The sequence below is a fragment of the Artemia sp. Qi Xiang Cuo genome, chromosome 18 (genome assembly GCF_049724085.1).
Source record: "Artemia sp. Qi Xiang Cuo chromosome 18, ASM4972408v1, whole genome shotgun sequence".
NCBI lineage: Eukaryota > Metazoa > Arthropoda > Branchiopoda > Anostraca > Artemiidae > Artemia > Artemia sp. Qi Xiang Cuo.
Genome location: NC_142811.1, coordinates 24,156,900 through 24,182,149, shown reverse-complemented (window position 1 = coordinate 24,182,149; position 25,250 = coordinate 24,156,900). Strand labels below are relative to the sequence as shown.

Sequence of the window (25,250 nt, the reverse complement as noted above, 5' to 3'; positions counted from 1 at the left end):
AAGGTCAAACCAACCTGTAAAATACGAAGACTCTTTTTGTTTATCGCTCTGAATTTGTAATTAATTTTACAGAATAATCTGATTCACAGTTAGAATCTAATCATTGCATCTTTCTCAGATCTTATTCTGGACTAAAAACAGAACATCAACGAATTATTCATTTTGTTTGAATCTTTTGCCTAAATGTCCACTTATCCAGCCAATCAACTTGAAAAGTATCACATAAACTTAGTGTCACATGTTATTGATCTCACATTTTTAATGCCTAAGACTAATGTTTGTTGCTGTTTTTGAGTGTTGATTTTCTTTTCTTTTCTTTGTTTTAATTGTACTCCGTCTTTTCCATTATGCATACATACATACACACTGCCAAAAATCATACCTAGTAAAACAGACAAACATTTTATTTTAATAAAGTTAAGAAAATCAAGAATGATTAATCATAATAAAAAAAAAAAAAAAAAAAAAAAAATGTTTTTAATGGATGAACAGACCAAGCAACTGAAGAGTTAAGGGACTGAAACTAATCCCTTTATATCTTACATGATTTGTGAATTTGCACAAAAAAAGAAATGGAGTCAAGCACCTGCATAAAGATTTTTTTCAATAAAGTTTTGAAAAAAAAGAATTAGACTGAAAGAAGAGAGCAGAAAAAGAAAAAAATAAATTAAAAGTAGAATGTATAAGCGGCAGGGAATAATAGTTCAAATTATATTTTACTTTAAATTGCCTTAATATTCTATTGTTCACTCATAAAAAATGACAGCAGAAAAAATAAAACAATTTTCATCGCATCCCAAGCATCGTAATCTAGCAAGTTCAGTGGCGTAAAATAGAGAGGGGGGGGGGGGAAGGTCATTCTCCTCCGACTTAAAGGAATACTTCTATTTAATGAGTTCAAAAGAATTTGGTCTTCTACTCGATAATCATCACTAACAATACACTTAAAAAAATGTAGTACATGCATAACAACAATCGTTACCAATCACAATATAATCAATTATAATTATAATAGATTATAATAAATAATTATATAATAATTATAATTGTAATAGGATTGTTATAAAACATAATTGTAGCACATGGGTAATAACAATCGTTAAAAATAGGAATCAGCAATAAAGCAACATAAATAACACTATCAAGTACTTACTGACAAGTAACACCCTTCTGATTTTCTTCCTTTAGGGTCAATATAACAGCCAATTGGAAAGCCCCTGTTGCAGTATTGTCTATTTGACTCTATGTTATAACACCATGTGACAGGCATATTGTCTATAAAAAAAAAGCAACGACATATTAGGTTTACAGGAAAAACAAAACCAGTTCAAACTTGAAAAGAATTAGCCTACTAAGGGGCAATAGGTTAATTCTAAAAAGGGTTAAAGAAAAGCGGGAAAATTCCGAGATGACGAAAGTTCGAGCTTTCAATCAGGCATGGATAAAGGAGCAAGGACTTGGGTCCAGGGTCGTATCACTTTTTTTGGAGGGGGCAGGGTTAAAAAGGATCTTTTCAGGGGGGGGGGGGATACAATTTTTTTTAACACATAAGAAATGTGTTATATTCATTTTTGTTACGTTTTTACGAGTCGGACAAACATTTCGGGGAGGAGGTCAAACCCCTAACCCCTTCCCCTGGATACAGCCTTGATTGGGTCTATAGCCCCTCCTTTTCCCTGATGTCTCAAGACTCCTAGAAAATTGAAATAGTCCTTTTTATATTTTCCGTGTAATTCAGTTGTTTTGGGTAATTTCCTAAATTTCAGCCTCATCCCTATGAAAAAAAAAACAACGCTAGGTATGTCCCTGTGCGTGGTTTGAAGACCCACAAGGGAACCTTTCGACCGTTCTATACTTCTTCCTATTAATTTACGTTTTATTCAGTTGGCTTACGTAAAAAAACTGCAGCAATAATAGTTTGAAATCTCTGGAATAGAAATATCTAGATGATAGAGTCAAATGAGAGGAAACTTACAAGGGTAAAGGGTTATAATAAGTACCAAATTCATCTTTTCATTACATCACCCGATTTGAGAGACCAATTCAAAAATCGATACTAACGAATGTTCTCCAGTAGCACCCTTTAACATACCACCCACCTCGCTACTGAATACTCTCCGATAACAACCCCCCAACAATCCGAAATAGTAAAAAAATAAATAAGTGTGAGCTAGAGAATCGTTATGAAATGTGGAAATAAATACTTGTGAGCTAGAGAATCGTTATGAAATGTGGTATGACTTCCCTACACTTTCATTTTTATTTTTGTCAAAATTCTGAAGGAAAGTAAGTTTTTGTTGATTTTTGATACATTTGGAGATTAAAAAAAAAAACTATTTTTCTTTTGTTTTAGTCTTCTCAGCCTTTGTTAGACATTAGGATAGAAAATGAATTTTTTCCTTTCTCATCCTAACAATTCATATTTTACGCTAACAAATCTCGGTTGCAAAGCTTCATGCTTAGACCAACTTTTTTTTCAAACAGGTATTTGGTTTTCAAAAAATTTGTAATGAAGGTAAACAAAAAAGTAGATACATGGCACTAAATCTCATAATTAGGATTGACCCTCTGTATAGTTTTCGTAGAGCATGACTCGGCCGCGACAGAGCGGGGTGTTTTGTGATGCAGCGTGACAAAAAGGCGGTGCCTGAGAGGTGAACACCAGGTGACGAAGAGTGAACAGTCTAATTTGGACCAAAACTAGATGCGCCACTACTTAATGGAAGCGATACAGAAAGTGATAGCATACTGGAAACTTTCAGGACTTACCAACAATCCAATGATGTTGATAGTTCTTTTTAATGCCTTCAAGCAGAAAATCCAACTTGCGTTTGCTGTCCTTGTCGTTGACATCGTACTCTTTAGTGCAGACTCGAGAGCAGCTCGCATCTTCAAGAAATTTCAACTAAAAAGTATAAAGTTTAATCAAACAACTTTCATTGCTAGAACGACATAATCAAAATACATCTTTTGATGAAAGTGCTGTTACTTTGGCTATTTGACAAGATTGCACTTAATCTGACGTAATTTTATTATTTTAAAGAAATAAAATTATTCATAATTTCTTGACAATAAATTTCCACACATAGAACATTAATACAAACTTAAAAAGTGAGAACTATCTCATTTAGTAAAATGCTACAATATATAAGACTACTAAATTGCGGGAGCAACACTTCGCTTTTACATTTTCTTTAAATGGGTTTATGGGCCTACTTTTGTACCTCCAATCATAGAGTAAGATACAAAGAGATCCAATCATCAGAATGTACACTCAGAAATATCAAAGAGACATTTTTGGGCTCACATAAAAAACCACAGAGGCGACGAGCAAACGGACGGTTGACCATGGCATACTAGGCAGAAATTGGGAATTCAGGACTTTTTATAGATTCCCCCGGGATTGAAAACATTGCTGGAAAGTGACAGAGACATTTGGAATGCTGAGATCATGCGGCCATTAAGACCCTGCGGCCTTAACTTCATATAACTCGACTCAATTCAATTCAAAACTCATGCACCACACTCTTCATTCACATCAACCACAGACAAATCAACTCCATTTAATTTAACCCTGTTAACTCAACACCATTCAGCTCATCCCAATGCACTTCAACCACCATGCAGCAAAACGCTATGAAACTAAACGCCTGCCCACATTCATCTTAACCCTTATTCAAAACAGCCTCATTGAAACTCGGCGAAATTTAGATTAGCCCCATTCAACTTAGATTAGAACTCAGCCCTCGAGCACGGTTAGGTAGCTTAGACTAGTTCAATGAAGACTGAGATGAATTGGGTTGGTTTAGGTTGACCTGCATGAGGTTGAATTGAAAAGGGAGTAAATTAACGGGGGCTAGGGAATGAGGGTTAAAATGAATGGGACTGGATTTCATGGGATTCACTTGAATGGGGGTTAAGTTAAACCGGTGTTAAACTGAATTGGGAGTGGGGGTTTGTTGGATCTACACCTAATCCAACCTCTGCAGGAGGGGTTGAGGTGTACGGCTGTCTTCACAAGCCCAATTACTAGGCGGGTTGGTGGGATTTTATTGTAAGAAAAAAAAGAAAAAAAAAGAAAAAAACTGGTCAACAACTAGAGTTATAGCCACGGAAATTTGATGGGGTTGGTACATTGATAGTAGCCAGAATTTTTGTTGAGTCTTTAGAGGGCTCTAACCCAACCAAAATGAAATTGTCTCTTGCATTGCTTCACAGCTGTGACTCATAAGTTATTATCAAACAGTTGGTGGTAACGAACTGTAAGTAAGGAGCGACCCGGCTCAATGGTAACCGAAACTCTAGAAAACGGTATTTTGATACAAATAAATACATCAAAAGAATTAAATTTTAATGCTGATTTCAAATATATAAGTTTTATCGAGTTTAGTCTTATCCATCAAAAGTTAAGCACCTGAAAAAATTTGGCAGATTTTTGAAAAAAGGGGGAAAGACCCTGTAAAAACTATAAAATCTTAATGAAAATCACACCATCATATTCCGCGTATCAGAGAACCCTACTGTAGAGGTTTCAAGCTCCTATCTACAAAAATGTGAAATTTTGCATTTATTGCCAGAAGAAAGATCACGGATGCGCGCTTAGTTGTTTTTTTTTTTCCCAGGGGTGATCGTATCAACCCAGTGGTCCTAGAATATCACGGGAGGGCTCATTGGAATGGAAATTAAAAGTTCTAGTGCCCTTTTTAAGTGACCAAAAAAATGGAGGGCAACTAGGCCCCCTCCCACGCTTATTTTTTCCCAAAGTCACCGGATTAAAATTTTGAGATAATCATTTTGTTCAGCATAGTAGGAAAATCTAATAACTATGCCTAACATATAGTATTGGTTATGCCTAACTAATACATCAAGTATAGTATTGGTATGCCTAACTATATTAACATATAGTATTGGTTATTGGGAAGTATACAGTACATACGTTTTCAGGGGAGATTTTTCCTGGTAGTGGGGGGGGGGGGTCGGGGGTTATGTGGAAGGATCTTTCCATGAAGGAAGTTTTAATGGGGGAAGGGACATTTCTTTTTTAAGGGGACGCCGGATTTCCCAGCATTATTTAAAAAAAGATCAGAAATTAAATATAAAAAAACAAGTTTTTCAACTGCAACAGCAGCAACATCAAAACTTAAAACGAACAGCAAACATTACATATATGATTTGGTTCACCCCCTAGTCAATTTTTTAGTACTTTCGTAAGAACTATTTGTTCTAATTAAAGGCCTGTGTGATGAAGCGGTCATTTTTGAACAATTGGACAAAATTCGAACTAGATGCTAAAAAGCAGGGTATTAACTGGGGGGCGACTCCTCTTACATACGTATTAAAAATATATGAATATAGAAGTTCGTTACGTAAGTTAATTCATAATTTGAGTATATTTACTACTAATAGAAACGTTCGTAAATAAAATTAAACAAGTTTCTAGAAAGCCATTTAACCAAATAAAAGTAAAATTAATATTCAAATTTTGTTTTAATTATTCATGTACGGTGAGCCAAAATCAAAACCTGCATTAACTCAAAAAAGTTCAAAAATTAAATTTAAAAAACAAGTTTGTTTAACTGAAGGTAAGGAACGACGTTAAAACTTAAAACGAACAGAATTTATTCCTTATATGAAAGGGGCTGTCCCCTCCTTAACGCCTCGCTCTTTATGCTAAAGTTTGACTTTCTCACAGCTCTATTTTGTTAAACAATAAAAAACTTTAGTGTAAAGAGCGAGGCGTTGAGGAGGGGACAGCCCCTTTCATATAAGGAATAATTTCTGTTCGTTTTAAGTTTTAACGTCGTTCCTTACTTTCAGTTAAAAAAACTTGTTTTTTTTATATTTAATTGCTTAATGGATAATGGGGACTTTGCATCAGAAGTTTAGTTGTAAATTCGCCCTGCAATTTTACTCCCTTGCCTTCACAAATCTGTATACCGAAAGCCCATTGGGCATTTAAAGAGAAGACGATTTTTTTTATTTGCTTTTGAATTCAAGGAAACCGCAATTGCTTGGGTTTATAACCAGATGCTACTTTGCCGGCACTAACACCTGCTTTGGCGCATTAATAATAAAACAATCTCATAGATTCTACAGCAGAACACCTAGCGTTTTATGATGATTTAAAATATAAAAAGTTCATTAATCTTTACTTTAGCCATCAAAAGTTCGGTTTAAGGAAGGCAATCCAAACTCTACCATAATCAATTTGATCGGAAATCAGCCTTAAGGCAAGGACGTAACCAGAAGAGTGGGAGGGGGGGGGGGGGGTCGGAGCCATTTTCAAGTGACTAAAGGCGAATTGAGAAAAGTTCGTATTTTCCCCTCTCTTTGGTCTTAAGAGCTAATGGCAGTAAATGTGGGGTGCTCTAAGAGTGCAATTTTTTATTACAAATAAAAAAAGAAGAAATATGCACTTAAAAATAAAGCGTACATTTTTTAGATAATTTCTTGGACCACACTGTCTTTCTCTTTACAGAATTTAATAAATGAAAATATAGAGAAAAACCGGTATGATATTTAAACAAAGCAATGGAAATAAAAAAACTATAAATAATAGAAATCCGAATATTTCGACTCCACGTCCGGAAGCCATTATCAACATGGAAAAAATAAGTAAAGCTAAATTAAATACAACATACAAAGAAAAAGAAAAACAAATAAATAAACTCGAATCTTAATAATTTCCAAACATCACTGCACACAGCCTGAATAAGCAATACAGATATGACAAACAGGTTTTCTTTATATGTTGGGTTTAATTTTAGTTTTACTCATTTTTTTTCCGATGATAAAGGCTCCCGGACACGGAGTCGAAATATTCGGATTTGTATCCGAATACTAAAAACAACATATAAAGAAAAAGAAATAAATAAACTCACATCTTAATAATTTCCAAATATAACTGCAAATAGCCTGAATAAGCAAATAGCCACTGCTTTGTTCAAGCAAATAGCCACTGCTTTGTATCCGTTTTTCTCCATATATTTTCATTCACTGAATTATGCATGCATTTTTTCAATCAGCAGATTACCAACTAAGAAGTTTAAAACAGGAGATACACATTTCTAAATAGTTCAAACTTCTTTTGCATCAGAGCTGATTCAATAAGGTTCTAAGACGAAACAACGCCATTAATAACACCTCTATGGCTGGTAGTGGTGTAAATCATACAATATTTTCAAAAAAAAAGTATCGAAAGAATTTTTCCAATGGACCTAAGACGAATAAAATTACATTTTAAGCTGGATAATCTCCGTTATCAAAGAACTATATCATGCCTTAAAACGCGCAGTAAAAGCCCCTTTATAAGAGGAGGATTTCAGATCTGTTCAAAAACCTTTTTTATGCTTAAACATAATCTGCCTTTGCTGAAAAAAAAAACTGGTAGGCAATTTTTGTTTCCAATATAAAATTCTAGAATTACTTTCCAAATCCAGAATTACTTTGAAACGTTAATATTGAATACAATCAATGACACAATTGTATCATAAAGGGTGAATAAAAAACTTAATAAAAAACTCTTTTTACTCGGGTTATTTTTTTAATTAGAAAACAGACAGAAAACAACGTGCCTCTACAAAAAAAAAAAAAAAAAAAAAAAAAAAAAAGTAGGCAAAAGTTGTTTTGAGCCTAAAATACACGTTTGAAATGGGGTGCTACCATTTCGTCTAACCGTCAGGACATCAACAAAACAAAAATATAGTTATAAGTATTCTCATCCAGATTCGATCATAAGAAATAGCTCGCCATGTGTTTAAAGCAAAGAAGCAGCTTAGTGTCTCAGGCATATTAGTAGCTGAGAACCTTACGAAACGTAACCGCAATCTTCTGAGCGCTTCAAGAGATAAGTTGGGAAATCGCAGTGTGTGGTCTGATCAAGGCAGTATTTTTGTGCGTGAAACTGAGAGTGCTCAAATCAGGCGTATCTGGTCAATTGATGAACTTTTGAGAGTTTTTTTTTTATACATATGTATTTCTGTTATTTTTTGTTATTTTTCTTTATTTTTTCTCTTTCTCTTTTTTTTCAAGCGCTATTTCTTGTTTGTTTTTTTTATATGAAAAATGATAATATCTCATCAAGACCAATTTAGTCTTCAGGATTATTTATTAAAAGTTATTGCCGGCGATGATGATATACCGATTTTTGAGCAAAAGCCTATGAGGGAGAGTGATTATATTCGGTTGCCGTACATTCACAATATAAATGAAAAAAGTCTGCGACTATGTACTTGGAATGTTCACGTGGCTACAAGCTAACTAGACATTTAGAATAAATTGAACAATGTTCTTCTTCTTTTGTCATTATAGGATTATCTGAAACATTTTTTAGTTCAAACCAGTCTCTCTCACTATAATCATTTCCAGGTTATGATCTTTGTGTTAAGAACCGAGTGGTGATGGGTCGTGGTGGTATTGGATTCCTTGTAAAGAATGGGTTGAATTATAGTGAAAGGAATGATCTTAGTATATGGATTGAAGGTAAGGTTGAAGTTTTTTCAATTGAAATTGAATTTGATGGGAGAAAAAATATAATTAGTATGGTGTATAAGCTGCCCAGTGCTCATCTGGAGGATTTTGTGGGAGGTATGGATCAGCTGATTTCAAAGGTACCAGCTGGAGCTAGTCATATTGTTATGGGTGATATTCATTTTAACCTGCTTGATTTGTCTAATCTTAATGTTGATTTTTAAAATTTTTTGATATCGAATGATCTGTACCCACGAGGATTACTGGACAGAGTGCAACCCTAATTGATAATATTTTCGTTCATTCTGCCAATTTGAAGCTTTGTTTTGCTGACGTTGTGGCCTTTCCTGGTTCTGATCATCTTCCATTGGTGAGTGTTATGAAGTGTCAGTTGCACAGATCAAATAAAAAGAAAATATAGACAAGGTTAATAAAAAAAAGGAATCTTCAAATGTTTGCGGGGGAGGTTAGTTTTATCGACTATACTCCTGTGTTCTCTGAAGAAGAATCCTCATAAGAGATCATTTGATAATATAGTATTTGTTATTTTACTCATTTCTGATAGCGTGTGTCCTATTAAGGTAATAAAAATGAAAAAACAGAAGCCCCGTAAGGCATGGATAACGAGTAAAATATTGGAAGAAAGAAAGCTAAGGATTGAGCTTTATCAAAAATATCTAGATGATAAAAGTGATGTTTCGTATGAAATGTTCAAAAAACAGCGCAATTTAGTGAACAAATTGCGTCGCAAAGCTATGGCCGAATATTACGATGGAAAGTTTTCAAATTGTAAAGGGAATATGAAAGAAACATGGAAACTGATAAATGAAGTGACCAATGGGAATGCTGAAATTGGAAGGAATGAAGTACAATTTGAAGGGTTCGCCTCTGCTGATAAGTCTGGAATTGCAAATGAATTTTGTAATTTTTTCTCCAATATTGGTATTAAAGTGCAAAATAGTGTAAAAAAAGGTTCAAGAATGTCAACAGATTCAAGAATACATTATATGTGATAATAGAGGTGAGAGTTTTGAATTAGCCTTTGATCCGTGTACAAGTGATGAACTACTTAAAATAATAAAATCTCTGAAATCAAATTCTGCGGAAGTGGGCAGCTTATCTCTTCGAGCGTTTAAGGCAATAATGCATTATATTCTACCGTGTCTGATTTTTATTATAAACCTGTCACTTGAAAAGGGCATTTTTCCTGTCTATATTGTTTCCTACAGACTAATGATTTGCTGTGACACCCAATTCGGATTTCGCAAAGGGCACTCGACGACGAATGCTTTGCAACAACTTTTGGAATAAATCAACAGTGGTATGGACAGAGGTGAAACACCTTTGTCTATATTTATAGATATTCGCAAAGCATTCGATACAGTTGATTTTCAAACTCTGCTAAGTCGGATAGAGTCGTTAGGTGTGCAAGGAAAGTGCTTGAAGTGGTTTGAAAGTTACCTCACAGGGAGATACCTCAAAATAGTATTGAATTATGTGGGTTCAGCAGCATTTCCAGTGGCGTGTGGAGTACCACAAGGATCAGTGTTAGGTCACCTGCTTTACCTCATCTATGTTGATCTCATGCGTCTTTATTTGAAAGATGCGTGTCTTAAATCGTTTGCTGATGATACCGTTTTAACTGTGTTTGCCTCATCTGTGAAGGACCTGGTGAGAAAAGCGAATCTCGCATTGGAAAGGCTGGAGATTTTCACTTCATTAAGTCTATTCTGTGTAAATATTAGCAAGATATTTTTAATGACGTTTTGTAGAGTTGGTACACCACTGGATGTGTCTGGCCAGGTAGTAAATTTATGTGGTAATCTGGTTCAGCAAGTTGATCATCTCCGCTACCTTGGTTTTTATCTTGATTGCCATCTGTCATGGAAGTGTCACAGTGAAGCAATTTCATCAAAAATTGCCCGTGGGGTAGGAATACTTCGACATCTGCAGCACTTTCTCCCTCAAAGAATACTTTTAACTATATATTATTCGTTGGTTTATCCATATATCTCCTACGGTTGCGTCCTATGTAGCAGTAACTTCTTATGCAACTATAGAAGAGTGCAAGTTCCACAAAATAAAGCTGTCAGAACAATCGGTAGGTATGTCCAGGACGTACATGACACATGTGCTGGTTTTAGATCTCTGAAGCTCCTTAATGTAGATCAGATAGGAGATTACCGGGCTGCAGGATTTGTGTTTCAGTGTAAGATTGGTTTAATCCCTAATGTTTTTAAGAATTTTTACCAAATTAATAGTGACCTGCATAATTATGGTACTAGGTAAAGTGATTCTCCTGGACTTGGATTATGCTGATGATTTAAGCATCCTAGATGAAAGTGTGAGCAAAATAAATGAAGTTTTAGAGGTTTTGCGAGTTCAGAGTGCTAGTATTGGTTTGAAAATTAATGTTATGAAGACTGTCACTAAGGCTAGGAATAAGTGAAGATGAAAAGGTGACGTTGGGTAATGAAAAGATTGATCAGGTGGGCAGCTTCACTTACCTTGGTAGTATTATTAGTAAAGATGGTGGGAGCAGTGAAGATGTTAAAAATAGAATAACCAAGGCTCAGGGTGTTTTTTCACAGTTAAAAAAAGTCTGGAAGAATAGGAAGATAAGTCTGCAAACCAAGATTAGAATCTTAGAAGCTACAGTGATGACAGTGGTCAAATATGGCTCGGAAGCATGGACGCTCCGAAAAGCGGATGAAGATTTTCTAGATGTTTTCCAGAGAAATTTCTTAAGGATTGTTCTGGGTACCCGGCTGACCGTATTTCAAACAAAAGGATATACGAAAAATGTGGTTCAATACCACTCTCTTGGTCTATAATGAAAGAAAGGTTGAGGTGGTTAGGGCATGTTGTGCAGATGAAGGATGACAGATTGCCTAAGATTGTTCTTTTCGGCCAACCATCTGGGGCTAAACGGAAAGCAGGTCGTCCCCGTCTGGGGTGGGAGAACGTCATAAAGAAAGATTTGAAGGAAATGGGAAATTCGTGGGCGGGTGTGAAAAGAGAGGCTTTAAATAGATTGGGATGGAGAAGGAGCATGCGTAGATGTGTTTCCTTCAGATGGTTTGGTGCTGCGGTAAGTTGTTAGCAGTAGTAGTAGTAGGTAAAGTGATAATACAGTTGTTGATTTGCGTCGTGGTACCAGGTCTTCATTTTCAATGACACACCTGGGTCCATCAGTATGGAATGATGTACCATTGATCATTAGAGCGGCAGAACATGTACCTCAATTTAAAAATAATTTAAAAGATTATTTTTGGGGGGTATTTTTTTAAATTTTATTATTTTTGGTAGGTTGGGTAGTGGAGTAAGAAAAGCTGAAGTGGTAAGGGTGGGGTGGGAACGTAAGGGTGGGTAGGAGCTAAGGTTAGGTTGGCAGGGTGGGGGAGGGAGTTGAGTATAGTGACTGATGGAAACTGGACTGGTTATTATTATTTTTCTTTCATATTTTATTTATGTATTATCATTTTTAATTCAGTGATTATTTTTTTTTTACTATTATTATTATTATTATTTATATATATATAGGATATAGTTTATCTACTTTTGGTTTATTTATAATAGTTTTAATCAAATAGTTGAGGTTTATGTAGATAGTTAAGTTAATAGCTAAGTAGTTACGTGGAGTTTCGCGCGATCACAAACCTTCGTAGGTTTTCTCCAGCGTGAAAGTGTTGTTTAATTTATTTATTTGTTTATGAATGTGGATTAATAAACTTATATGAACTTAAAAAAAAGTTTAGAAACAAATTTCTGTTATATATTTCCACATCAGGGGGGAGGGGCGGGGGTAAAGCATAGCATATATTAAATGCGTAACTTAAACTGAACTAGGTACCTTTCCCCCCTAAACCCCAAAAACTAAAGTTTTAAAATTTTAGATATTATGACGGATTTTGTCTTATGTCCTGACGTTAGTGGTCCTGACGGTTAGATGTTATGACGCCTTCCCTTTGAAATTGCTTTGAGCCTTTAATAATGTACGCAACCTTTGATACAAAACTTTTACACTTGGCAAAACAGCATACAGAAAATACAATGTCCAAAATTTCTTTACTACACCATCATCCCATTAAAAAAAGAAAAAACTCAGATTATTTTTTTATTTTATTTTAGAAAACAGACAGACAAAAAAAAAAATGATAGACAAAAGTTGTTTCCAGCCTAAATACAAGTCCAAAATAGCCTTGAAACTTTAATAGTGTACTTAACAATTGATACAAGACTTTGGTATTATAAAGGTTTGAAAAACTTAAAAAAATTGAAACATGACTTTAACACTTGGCAAAACAGCATACGGAAAATATAATACCGACAATCTCTTTACTACACTAGTATACCATCAACCCATCTTTGAGAAAAAAACTCGTTTTATTCAGGTTACTTTTTTTAATTAGAAAACAAACTGAGAGTTGCTTATGGTGCATGCATACGTCAGGATCAGGTTTAACAACTATAGAATGAGACTTGCAACAAGAGCCAAAACAAGTCCAGAAAAAATGGTGAGCGGTTGCGATAAGGACAATGAACTTTAAATTAGTTAAATTTTGTCATCAGCAAAATTTGGTCAATGTTTGATTTGTAGGCTAATAAAAGGCCTTTTCTCGCAACAAGCCGTGTCTGAACGACAAAAAAGTGTCAGACGCGAGAAACCAATGGAAAACACAGCTGACTTATTACACCTAGTGAAAATCATACCAGCTAGTTGCGAATAACAAGTGAAAAAGCAAGTTATTTAAAAATCGACCATGTTTTCGTTGTTATGATCAATTTTTATGTTTAAACTCGTGGCCATAAATAGTTATAGTGTCTAGTGCGACAAGCTTGGTGAAGCTTACCGTATTTTGGAATTAATAAATAAATAATTAATCTAAGTCATTATCTTGCAAAATTTTCAAAACTACTGTTCATTTCTTGAAGTAATTGATCATAAAATGTACAAAAGATTCAAACCTGAAAATTTTACTAAAGCCATGAGCATAATAACTTGAATTTAACGAAACAAAGGAAAACACCAGCGAGAAACGCGAACCACTAGCGGGCTCGATTCGCTTCCCAAGTCTTGCCAACCCTCGTCTTCTCACGAATAACGGTATGTCAGCTTTCGCCTAGTCGCGAATATTAGAAACAAGGAAAAGCAAAGCCAGCTTCACGTTGCAACTCACGACAGAAGGCCTGAAGCCTATTTGAGGATGGTTATCTTGACTGTTCAATCTTGAAACAGGGTATATGCACTTTTTGTACTTTTATCGCACAATGAAAACTAGAGTTGCCACTAAAGATTAGAATATATTATTAAGAACTTCAGAGACGACTTTCCCATTACGATTTAGCAAGTAATAGTCATTACTATACTACGAATCAGAAAAGTTAAAAAAAGGGATATATCGAGCATTCAATATCAAAGCAGGCCGGGTCCATGGTTTTTCACGGAAGCTACAGACCCCACTGCACACAATTTTAATACAAATAACAGTACTTACGGGCTATCCTGACCACACTTATGTTCTTGATCTGAGTAAAACCGGTTTCTCTGTCCGCATTCGGAGATAATTAGCTTATTCTGAGTAAAATAAACTAATATGTAAGATAAGATAAGTTTTATTCCTCATTAGATACACATACAATATAACATGTTATTATTCCCCCAAAGGCTCATTGGCCTGTACAAAGAGGGAAGATAAACTAATATTTTAGATAAACTAAAATAAACTAATATGAAGGTATATTATACCTAAATATTTAATATATAGGTTAGGTATTAAATATAATGGTTAGGTATTTAATATAATGAGTTCTGGGCGGCTTGCTGTCCATAGTTCTTTATTGCATTTTCCATAATTTCGTTATTGAAGTATTATATTGTCATCAGATTTTGGTATATTTCATTACGATTAACCTAACTTCACTTCTTGAGTGTGGTCGATATAACACGCAAGTACCCAAATGACAACTTGAGAATATTAGTTAAACCAACAAAAAAAAATTGACATCAAACGATAAAATACCATCCTTGAGGTATATTTTCCCTCTGAAACTAGAAATTTCACGACAATCCTGCTGCTGTAACTTGCACAAAAAGGACAAAACCTAACTTGCACAAAAAGGACAAAATACTTATATCATCGGGCCGGAAAATATACCATTCATCCAGCCAGAATTATAATATTACTTAGTTTTTTTCTGAGGAAGATTCTAATCTTGCTTTAAAAATATGGAAATAGTCTTTTTTAAGAATTTTCAACCAATTTAAACGTATTTCGAATCTAAAAAAGCATATGCATTAAATTTCCAAAATGTGATTTGGTAGATGGATAGTTAGATGTCAGCTATGGAATGCAATCAAAATTGTCTTTTTTTCATCGATATATGAAAACCGTAGTATGAGAGAACAAAAATAACATACTAAAATTTACGCAGGGAACATAACCCTTAATACATAATCAAAGCACCAAAAGAATGGCCCATTTTCACGAAGAAGCGAGCTGACTCAACGTGAACCTGTTTTCGCAATAGATTTGTTTAATGAAAGTATTTTTTTTGCCTCCGTTCTCCTCTCATCCATCTCTTGTTGAACTGGACGGACAATTCTAGGTCAACTCTGCCTTGAGTTGAGATCAGAGTAAAACTGGATGAAGAAATCCACCTTTTTATTGAGCAAAATGGTTGTTTTCACGAGGATGGTAGGTGAGCATGAATCCAACTCCCATGTTCATAAAAATGGACCCTATTATTAAAAAAGCTGGAGGCAAAGTTGGGTAATCGGCGTCACACCATGGACGCCAGCTGGAGGGAGGGGAGGGCAATAGCCCCCTGAAAACAAGAAGACACTAAAAAATGGGAAGTATTCCCATTTACATCTTGGTAGCACTTCCCCTGGGAAGTTTCCAGGTGGCGCTCAAGCGTCACACCGTCAAAAAATGAAAAGTTGAAGTTGACTCATCGAAGATTCAAAGAGTGGAAGTTTCAGTTAAAAAGTCCTAAAATTGCCATTAATAATATAGGCCTACTGATATAACAGCCTATTTGAAAATATAATATATCTTTCAAGAACTTCCAACAGAACCATTAGGCTAAAATCAAAATAAGATAAGGTACTTGTCGGTTATTGGAAACACATTCAAGAATTACGCTTAGGTTACATCTTAGAAAACTGGTTTCATAACTACAAAAACAACTGATGGATGATACAATGCACTGGAATTAACAGAAAGCATCGTACTCGTATAATTTGGGCTATATATTTGCACATTAGGAGGGGGTTAGGCAGTGGGGCAATTTCATTCTGAACTAAGGGGAGCTAAGCAACCTCTGTAGGCCCCCTGAATTGGTCAACTCAAATCTGTTGAACAACAATTATTTCTTCACAGTGGTTTAGTACAGGCCACTTCTGAAATTAACATATAATACCAAGAAGCACTTTAAATATGTTTAATGAATACAGAGATAACTTAAGTTGGAAATTAATTTACAGTTTTATTGTAACACTGAGAACCGACAAGGTCTCATTTTTCTAAAAATATTTTCTAACTATGTATTTTTTATAAGTTGATTTTATATAATAATTTTATAAATTTAAATATATTTTCTAAACATAGTATTGAAATCCAACAATTTCCTAAGAGCCTTTTCACTAAACATCAACATCAAATTTCTCATAACTCTCATTACCGATCTATTCCAGTATCCCCATCTTATAGTAGATGATTAATCCAACTGAAGAACAGTTATGCCAGTGGCTTTCTGAACATTAACAAACAGTTGGTAGTGTTTACTGCTATTCTCGATAAAACAATACAGCTCTGGAAGAGTGGCGAAAAAAGATGCTATACATCTCAAGTTCTGAATGGAATCACCCAAAACAAGGTTGAGTCTATGAGGATGGCAATTAATGTAAATTGCATGCGGTACAAGTGATATAATACAGGCTTGCCCATCTGTAAATTGGCCGCTAATGACTCTCCCCTGGTATTTTCAAAGAAAAATGTAAAAAACTACAAATTTCCACCTCCCTCTAGATGTTCAACAGTAATTTCCTCTCCCCAATCGGAAATTTCCTTAAACTAATAACAATTGATAGGTTTAAGGTTTTCTTTCAATGCTATGGTTGCTCTTGTATAGCTCTTATTTGTTGAGTTTTTCTTATTTTTTTTTACCTTTTTCATAACTTGGTTCAAGCTAAGCCCCCCCCCCGTTAATAAAGCCTTTCGTTTGTGAAGTCGAAATATTTTGTCTTTGATTGTTGGTACAATTTCTTTTTAACTGTCTTATAAACAAATCTTATCCTTTTGCATATCCTCGTTTTGTTCTGATCTTTGGTGTGTGAGATTAAGTATCATTCTTCAAGATCATTATCGATTCTTTGAATTGTCCTTTTATATAATATGTTTTACTCATCTTTCTTATTTTTCTGAAATCTAATAAAAATTACTGATAAAACAACTTAAAACGGACAGAAATTATTCCGTATATGAAAGGGGCTGGCCCCTTCTCAACACCCCGCTCTTTACGCTAGATTTTTATTGTTTTAAAAAGAAGAGCTGTGACAAAAAGTCAAACTTTAGCGGAAAGAGTGGGGCGTTGAGGAGGGGTCAGCCCCTTTCATATACGGAATAATTTCTGTTCGTTTTAAGTTTAAATGTTGCTCCTTACTTTCAGTTAAAAAAGTTTTTTTTTTTTTTTTATTTAATTTATGAACGCTTTTGAATTAATACAGGCTTTGAATTTGGCTCACCGTATATGAATAATTAAAACGTAATCTGCGTATTAAATTTACTTTTCTTTTTAACTAATAATAACCTTATAATAACCTAAGTTTGATTTTTGTTTAAGTTATTTAAGAATGACTCCTGAATCACAAAGGCTGTTTAATTAGAATAATAACTTCTTTTAAAAGTTGAAAAATTTTTTAGCATAAGAGCGAGCTATTGAGGAGGGCCAACCCCCCCCCCCCCCTTAGATACGCAATATTTTCTGTTCGTTTTAAGCTTTAATGTTGCCCCTTACTTTCAGTTGAAAAAAACTGTTTTTTTTTCATTTAATTTCTGATTTTTTTTAAACAATGCTGGGAAATCCAGCGCCCTCTTCATGAAAATTATCTTACCCCATGGAAAGATCCTCCCACGTAACCAGCTCCCCCGACCCCCCCCACCAGAAAAAATACCCCCTGAAAACGCCTGTATACTTCCCAATAACCAATACTATATGTAAACAATGGGCAAAGCTTTGCCCTACTTGCAGCCCTTTCCCTGGGGACTGTGGGGGATTAAGTCGTCCTCAAAGGCATAGTTATTAGATTTTCCTACTATGCTGAACAAAAAGGTTATCTCAAAATTTTAATCCGGTGACTTTGGGAAAAAAATTAGCGTGGGAGGGGGCCTAGTTGCCCTCCAAATTTTTGGTTACTTAAAGAGGGCACTTGTACTTTTAATTTCCGTTCGAACGAGCCCTCTCGCGACATTCTAGGTCCCCTGGGTCGATACCATCACTTCTGGTAAAAAAAAAAAAAAAAAAAACACGCAACCGTGATCTTTCTTCTGGCAAAAAATAGAAAATTTCACATTTTTGCAGATAGGATCTTCAAAACTCAACAGTAAGGTTATCTGATACGCTGAATATGATGGCGTGATTTTCATTAAGATTCTATTACTTTTATGGGGCGTTTCCTCCTTTTATCGAAAATAAGGCAAATTTTCTCAGGATCTTAACTTTTGATGGGTCAAACTAAACTTGATGAAACTTATATATTTATAACTAGCATAAAAACACAATTCTTTTGATGTATCTATTGGTGTCAAAATTCCTCTTTTTTAGAGTCTCGCTTATTATTGAGCCGGGTTACTCCTTACTTATAGTTCGTTACCACGAACTCTTTGATAATACGTCTATGGCTACTAGGAACGCAAAAAGTACATCGTTGTATAAAATAGTGGTATATTTACCAAGTCCAGAAACAGAGCAGACCTGAGTCACACACGACTCAGAAAAGAGTCAGAACAGATTCACAAACAGTCTCAAAGAAATATAGAGTGCATAATACGTATATATGGAGGGGATCACTGCTCCAGAATCACATAACCGACATGTATAGTTTAATTACAGATCCTGGGCCCAATTACTTTATTGTAATGAAAGCTGGTCACCGTGGCTGTAACAACAAGGCAATAAAAATATACCGTGATACGTACATGAAAAAGAAATAATAAATAAATGTGTTTGGAAATAAAGCGCACTATATATTGTTGTGAAGTACACAAGGGCGGATCCAGGATTTTTTTTTTCGCGGGGGGGGGGGGGGGGGTACTAATTTTTGACTCAGATTTCGACTAATTTTACTGATTTTTACCTAGGTTTTACTAATTTTCGACTCGGTCAAAAATTTCGGGGGGGGGGGGGTTCAAACCAGGTAACCACCCCCCCTGGATACGGCCTTGGAAGTACACCTATATTAGAAACGGATTTGTTTTAATTGAGAACAATTTTTTACGGTTCTTGCAAACTTCAAATCAAATCGACAGAAATTGTGAAAACTGATTTGGGGCCCCTCCTAAAATCAGGGTGAGGCTATAGCCCCAGCCAGCCCACCCCCTATATGACGCCCCTGGGGTTAGGTTACGTTATGTTTCCATAATTCGTTTCTTAAGTATTATTTTATAATCATGTTTTGTTATATCTCATTAGGATTAACCTAACTTCAGTTCTTGGGTGTGTTTCCAAATAAACAAGTACCCAAGATAACACAATAACTAAAAAGTACTTACTTCGTAGGGCGATGACTTTATTCGCTCACCAAAAACAACTTGACCTAAGTTCTCAACTGGGGATACTTCTTCACTCGCCGTACAAAAATCGAATCTGGAACAAACTAGCAGTAAATAAACGCCACAATTTATAGATAAACTTATAAATCGTTGAAACTTTTCCTCTGTCTCTCTACGTTTTTTTTTTATGGGTAGGTGTTAAAACAGTACGAGTATTTCACCCCTCCTTCACAGGCCATAAAGAATTTGTGTGGATCAATGATATTTATCTGCTGTCTCATTTTTGCTAATAAATTTATTTTATCCTAGCAACACGCGAGAGTGAGTAAGGGTTCCCCATCTCATGAAAGATATTCGAAAATTAAAGAACCGATAATTTTGTATTGAAAAATTACTACAAATTCCAAACGACCTTGCGCTTCAGAGCATTTTCATAGTCCTTGGATATAAGTGCAATAGCAAAAAAGTTATTTTATATACATAAAAATATCCTTTTTCTAAACTGAGGTGTTTATGCACGTTAAATAGCCTACCTAAGAGCTAGTTAACTTGTTTCTTTTCTTTTATCATTTTGCAAGATTTGCAATTGAATTATCCAACACCTTTCTCTGTTTACTTAAGACTCAGAAATGACTAACCATGTTGCAGATAGACATACAGCGTAAACTAACGAAAAATTAAGCACCATTAATCTTTCTAAGAAGGAAACAAATCATCAGGATGTTTACGTGTTATATTCCATTTAAGTTCTTAAATATAAGTTTTATATTTCAGGACGAATTTTCGAATAGGGCCAAATTCATGTCGCACACCGGTGGTTTCTTTCGGTTTAATACCGGTTCAAAGCCCCCCCCTCCCTCCCGACCCTCAGAAGAAAAAAAACAACTAAGATCGATTCACCATTCTTCCTCGGTGACCTAAATGAAGTGAAATTTAACTTGAAATATATTTCAATCTATGCCAGTCAGACATATACGAAGCGGGCGGCGGGGAGGGTTTCTTTTGGACCCGTGTCCCCACACGAGAAACCTTGAGACTATGAAGATTTTCCAAAAAATTGGACCATCTCTTTCGAATTTTTGCCTTACCTCCCTCCCGAGATAAATCCTTATGTATGCGCCTGATGTCAAACAGTTCGTCGAAACAAACTCTAACCAAGGGACGCCTAGGACAAATAGTATACCAAAGCTCTAAAAAAGAATTTTGATAACAATTAACAATCAAAAATAGATTTTTTTTTTATGTTGATTCCAAATATATAAAATCTATTAAGTTTAATATTACCGATCAAAAGCTACAAGCCAAGGAGAAACAACCCCAAACAGTCAAGCGATCTTGCTGAAAATCACATCAGGTCTAACTTATCAGAGAGCCCTACTGTAGAGGTTTCAAGCCCCGATCTGAGAAAATATAGAATTTTGTTTCTTTTTTGTCAAAAGAAATATCACGGATGTGTGTTTGTTTTTTTTCCCCAGGGATGATCGCTTCTGACCAATGGTCCTAGGAGATCGGGAGAAGGCTTATTCGAACAGAAATTAAAAGTTCTAGCGCGCTTTTTCAGTAACCAAAAAGATTCAAGGGCAACTATCCCCCCTCTAACGCCCATTTTGACCCCAAAGACATCCAATCAAAATTTTGAGACATCAATTTGGTTCAGCATAGTTCAAAGGTCCAATAAGGGATTACATAACACTCCATAAGCCGTGGGGGAAAGGACTGTAAGTCAAGCTATTTGGCCATTGTTTACATATAGTATTTGTTATTAGGAAATATACACAAATTTTTCGGGAGAGAATTATATACTGAAGGGGAGAAGGGAATTTTCCGTGGAGAGAATTTTCCATGGAGAAAATTTCCCAGGTGAAGTTTATCGGCATGATCTGAAAAACGATCATAAAATAAATGAAAATCCAAGTTTTTTCAACTGAAAGTAAGGAGTTGATTTAGTTTTCTTTTGGCTTCCTAGATTTTTTTGCCCCTCCCCTAGAAGCATGATCGTTGAAGGTCACATATCTACAAAATGATCTTGAATACTAGTCTAAGATAAATACAATATATGATTAAAAATGTACAAAGCTAATTCTAAGTTCAATAAAAGGAAAAAACAAAGGACCTTGCCAAGTACAATTTTGTCTCATATGTATGTCTTTGGCTTTTGTTTCATGACATAAATCTCAGAACATTGTCTTTGGCCTGCAATTTTATAGATAATTGAATTAATAACGGCCGGTCTAATTTCTTATCGTTCTAATTTATATTTTGAAAACTACGCAACATTTTGTTCTCATAACTAAGTTTGAGAATGTATATTTTTTTGATGCTTAGAATTGCAATGTCATAAAAACATCGTACAAAGAAGTAAACTTTGATATCACTTACCTAAATGACAATTTGGAGAGACGTGACCTTCAAGGATCATGCTTCTCTTTAGCTCTACATTAGAAAATCCTATCTATTAGTTATCTTTATCAAATACGCCTTTAACTTCCACGTTTTCTTGTAATTTATCCGTATTGCAAGACCTGTATACTGAATACCTATTTCTTTTTTTAGTTCTTTAAATGAAACCCTTTTCGGGGTTTCATTAAAAAATAACATTTTCTTGTTATTTCTAATAGGGAAAAATCAAAAACATTGCCTCGCCTCCCCTGGATTAAAGAAAAAACATTTGCCCCCCACCCCAACATTTTCTGAAAAGTCATTAAGTTTGATGTTAGCCATCAAAAGCTAAGAGCCAGAAAAAGTTCGCTTAATTTTCAAAAAAGGGGGAAAAACCATCATATTACATCAGAAAACCCTACTATAAATGTTTCAAGCTCCTATCTACAAAAATGTGGATTTTTTTGCCAGAAAAATCGAGGATGCGTGTTTATTTGTTTTGGTTTTTCTGAAGGGCAGTCGCATCGAACCAATGAACCTACAAGATCGGGAAAGGGCTCATTCAAACGGAAATCAAAAGTTCTAGTGCTTTTTAAGTAACCAAAAAGATTGGAGGGCAACAAGCCCCCCTCACACACCCCTCTTTCCAAAGACAGTCGATCAAAAATTGGAGATAGCAATTTGATTCGGCATAGTTTAAAGGTTCAATAACTACCTTTGGGATAATATTATCCCCCACAGCCCCTAGAGAAAGGAAAGTAAGTTGTTCAATTTGCCCATCTTTTACACATAACATTTGTTATTGTGAAACATAACTATTTTTTGGGTGGGGAAGAGATTTTCTGCAAGAAGGGATTTTCCACGGGGAAAACCATCCGTGGGGAGAAAAGGTTCCGAGGGGAATAGCAAAATTCAACGATAAGGACCCTTAAGGATTCGTTAATATTGTGTTTTGTGAAAACCAAACCTATACACAGGTGGGGGAGAGGGCCCCCTCTCCCTGAGATTGACTACCTTCCCTGAGGTTTGCTATGGTGTAAACTATGAAAAAAAAAAACTAAAACATCTAAGTCGATAAGGGAGTTCCAATATGTCGTTGAGATGCAAATGCAAACTAAGGGAGCTACCGTAATTACATGCATCGGCATACGCGTCTTGATGTCCTAAGTTGCTGGTCAAGTGCCAAAATAATGTTAATTCTGGAATACTTAGTCAAATTGAAACATCAGCTTGAATCAACAGAAAATGATAAGAAAAACACAGATAATACTTACTGACTGTAGTCGTATGGTAATATGTGTTCCTCTGATGTAAGACGGTTTACAAATAGTTGGACGGTGGACTGAAAAAAATAAACAAGTGAAAAAACATAGACAAAGAAAGTAGAGGCATTTTGCGATCATGAAACATTACAATTAGCAAACCCCAAGGACGTGCTCTGTTGCAATTCCAGTAAAAAGGATAACTTTTTAGGAAAAACCTCATTTTGATCATTTTCTTCATACCTTCGCAGCACCATTGTAGGCAAAATATAGGCGACAATATCTTTTCATTCAAAAATATTCGTTAATTCCCAAAAAACTGACCACGTAATAGCTTGCCTAACATACCGCGCCTCCTATCTAAATAATTAGATCTGTTTGCGTTTATGAAACCAATTTCATAGCAAAAGCTGTACACCTAATTTTAAATAAAGCTTAAACAATTATTCCTGACAATTATTCCTGGCTTTGCTTCTCCTTCGATTAGAATCAGAGAAACATGTAGCTGCCTCAACTGTTAGTTTTATTATTGAGACCCTTAGACTTCTTTTAATTGAGTTTCGTGAAATTGTAGCAGAAGCACTTAAAGAATGAGTTGCTAAATGCGTCTCTTCTGTTTTTCAGCCAGATTTGTTTAAAAAAATATGTGATGAAATTGATTGTCATTGTGTGCAGGATTCTTTGCTGCTTGTTACAGACCCTGCCACTGGATCACAGAGATCTCAGTACATGAGAGACCAGTTTTTACAAGTTGCGGTACTGTGGTACTTGAGCAAGTCTTTACTGGACTTAATAAGAAAGAAAACAGAAGATTTATCCAAGTATTTTCAGTTGCTGTCACCTCTGAGAATATTTTCAAACATAGAGGAGTTCTTGGATTTCTGATAGATTGGTATTATACTTAAGCAAAAGGTGAATATAGAGACTTCTATGATAGTAACTGCTTCGCTTCTTTATATGCTTCTGATCCAAAAATGATGAAAAATGTGATTTTTCTTCAGCTCTACCAAGATGAGGTGCAAATAAAAAACCCACTTAAAAAGTCTATATCAGGAAGGTACAACACTCTAGATTTTTATATGAGATTTATTAATTTCCCACCGTGGCTTCGAGCAAGACCAGATCTATTGTAGATAGTTACTCTATTACTAGGATCAAAATTCAAGATCATTGGTTCTGAAAAAATCTTCAAGATGGTTGCGAATGAACTAGAGTTTCTTTGTATTGATGAAATTGTGATTGATGGGACAAGGTTCAAAATTATAGTTTTCTGTATATCTGGGGACAACTTGGGCATAAATTTTATTGGGGGTTTTCTGAAATACTTCAACCGAAATGTGCAGAATCCCTGCAGAGTCTGCATGTTCTCTTGAAAAACTACAACTAAAGACTATTGGAAAAATCAGCTTCCTCTTAGAAGTAAAGCATCCAATGAGGAATCTTTAAACAAGCTGCAACACCGAAATATTAGGAAACAGTTTGTGAATGGCATGAAGTTCAATTCTGATTTCAGTGCCCTGCAAAACTTTCGTTTTAAAAATTACCACCTTGCATAGCCCATGACTTGTGTGAAACTGTTATGAAGTGGGATGCTGGAAAATGTTTGCAGCGCTTGATGTATTGATGGTGTTTTCAAAGAATCAGAGCTTAATGCTCGTGTTGCCAACTTGGACTTCAGGAATATAGATACTAAGGACAAGCATCCTCCCTTCTCGAGTGATTTAAAGGACATTGAAGATAATACAATCAAAAATTTGGTATTTCCTTGCCAGTTTCCTCTAGTACTTAACCATTTCTTTGCAAGAAAGTCCGAAAATGAATGTTGGTCCCTAATGTTGCTGATGAGAAAAATTGTATTGCTTGTGTCAAGTCGGAGGTTTTCAGACATGCTTATTGCAAGTTTAGGTTTTACAATAATAATGTATTTTTACTTGAAAGCAAAATTACTTGAGGATGATGAAAATAGGTTCAAGCACCATACAATGCGTTACTTCCCTGTGTATGTGCGAACACTGGGCCCCCTAATTCACTATTCAACTGTTCAGTTTGAATCAAGACATAGATATTTTAAAGATGCTGCTAAAAGTGCATCCTCAACTAGAAATCTGACCAAGACAATGGCCAAGAGTTACCAGAATTACCTATCTCTTTCAAATAGTATGTGTCAGGAAATCAGCTATACAGTTTCTAAAAATGGAAAGCTGACAAACACTTGCTACTTGACACTGTTTCCACATAAGCTGGGGAAAGACACATGCTTAGTCCAGGACCTCATTTTCAAGGGTGTTGTCTATAAGAAAAGACTTTATGTGATTAGCGATGTGACAGACTCAGCTGTAGAAGCTGCTGAAATAGTGGATGTGGT

The 25,250-nt window shown here is 35.2% G+C and overlaps 1 protein-coding gene across 1 annotated transcript in view; it reads right to left on the bottom strand.

The window, feature by feature from the left end:
- Positions 1–25,250, bottom strand: part of TM9SF2 (transmembrane 9 superfamily protein member 2) — a 105,173-nt gene that overhangs the window by 47,728 nt on the left and 32,195 nt on the right. Inside the window, exons 2-5 of the mRNA XM_089104254.1 lie at positions 22,898–22,965; positions 19,245–19,338; positions 2,770–2,905; positions 1,154–1,275 (exon numbers count right to left, since the gene is read on the bottom strand). Coding sequence (XP_088960380.1) covers positions 1,154–1,275; positions 2,770–2,905; positions 19,245–19,338; positions 22,898–22,965 — 420 coding nt within the window. The remainder of the gene's footprint in view (positions 1–1,153; positions 1,276–2,769; positions 2,906–19,244; positions 19,339–22,897; positions 22,966–25,250) is intronic.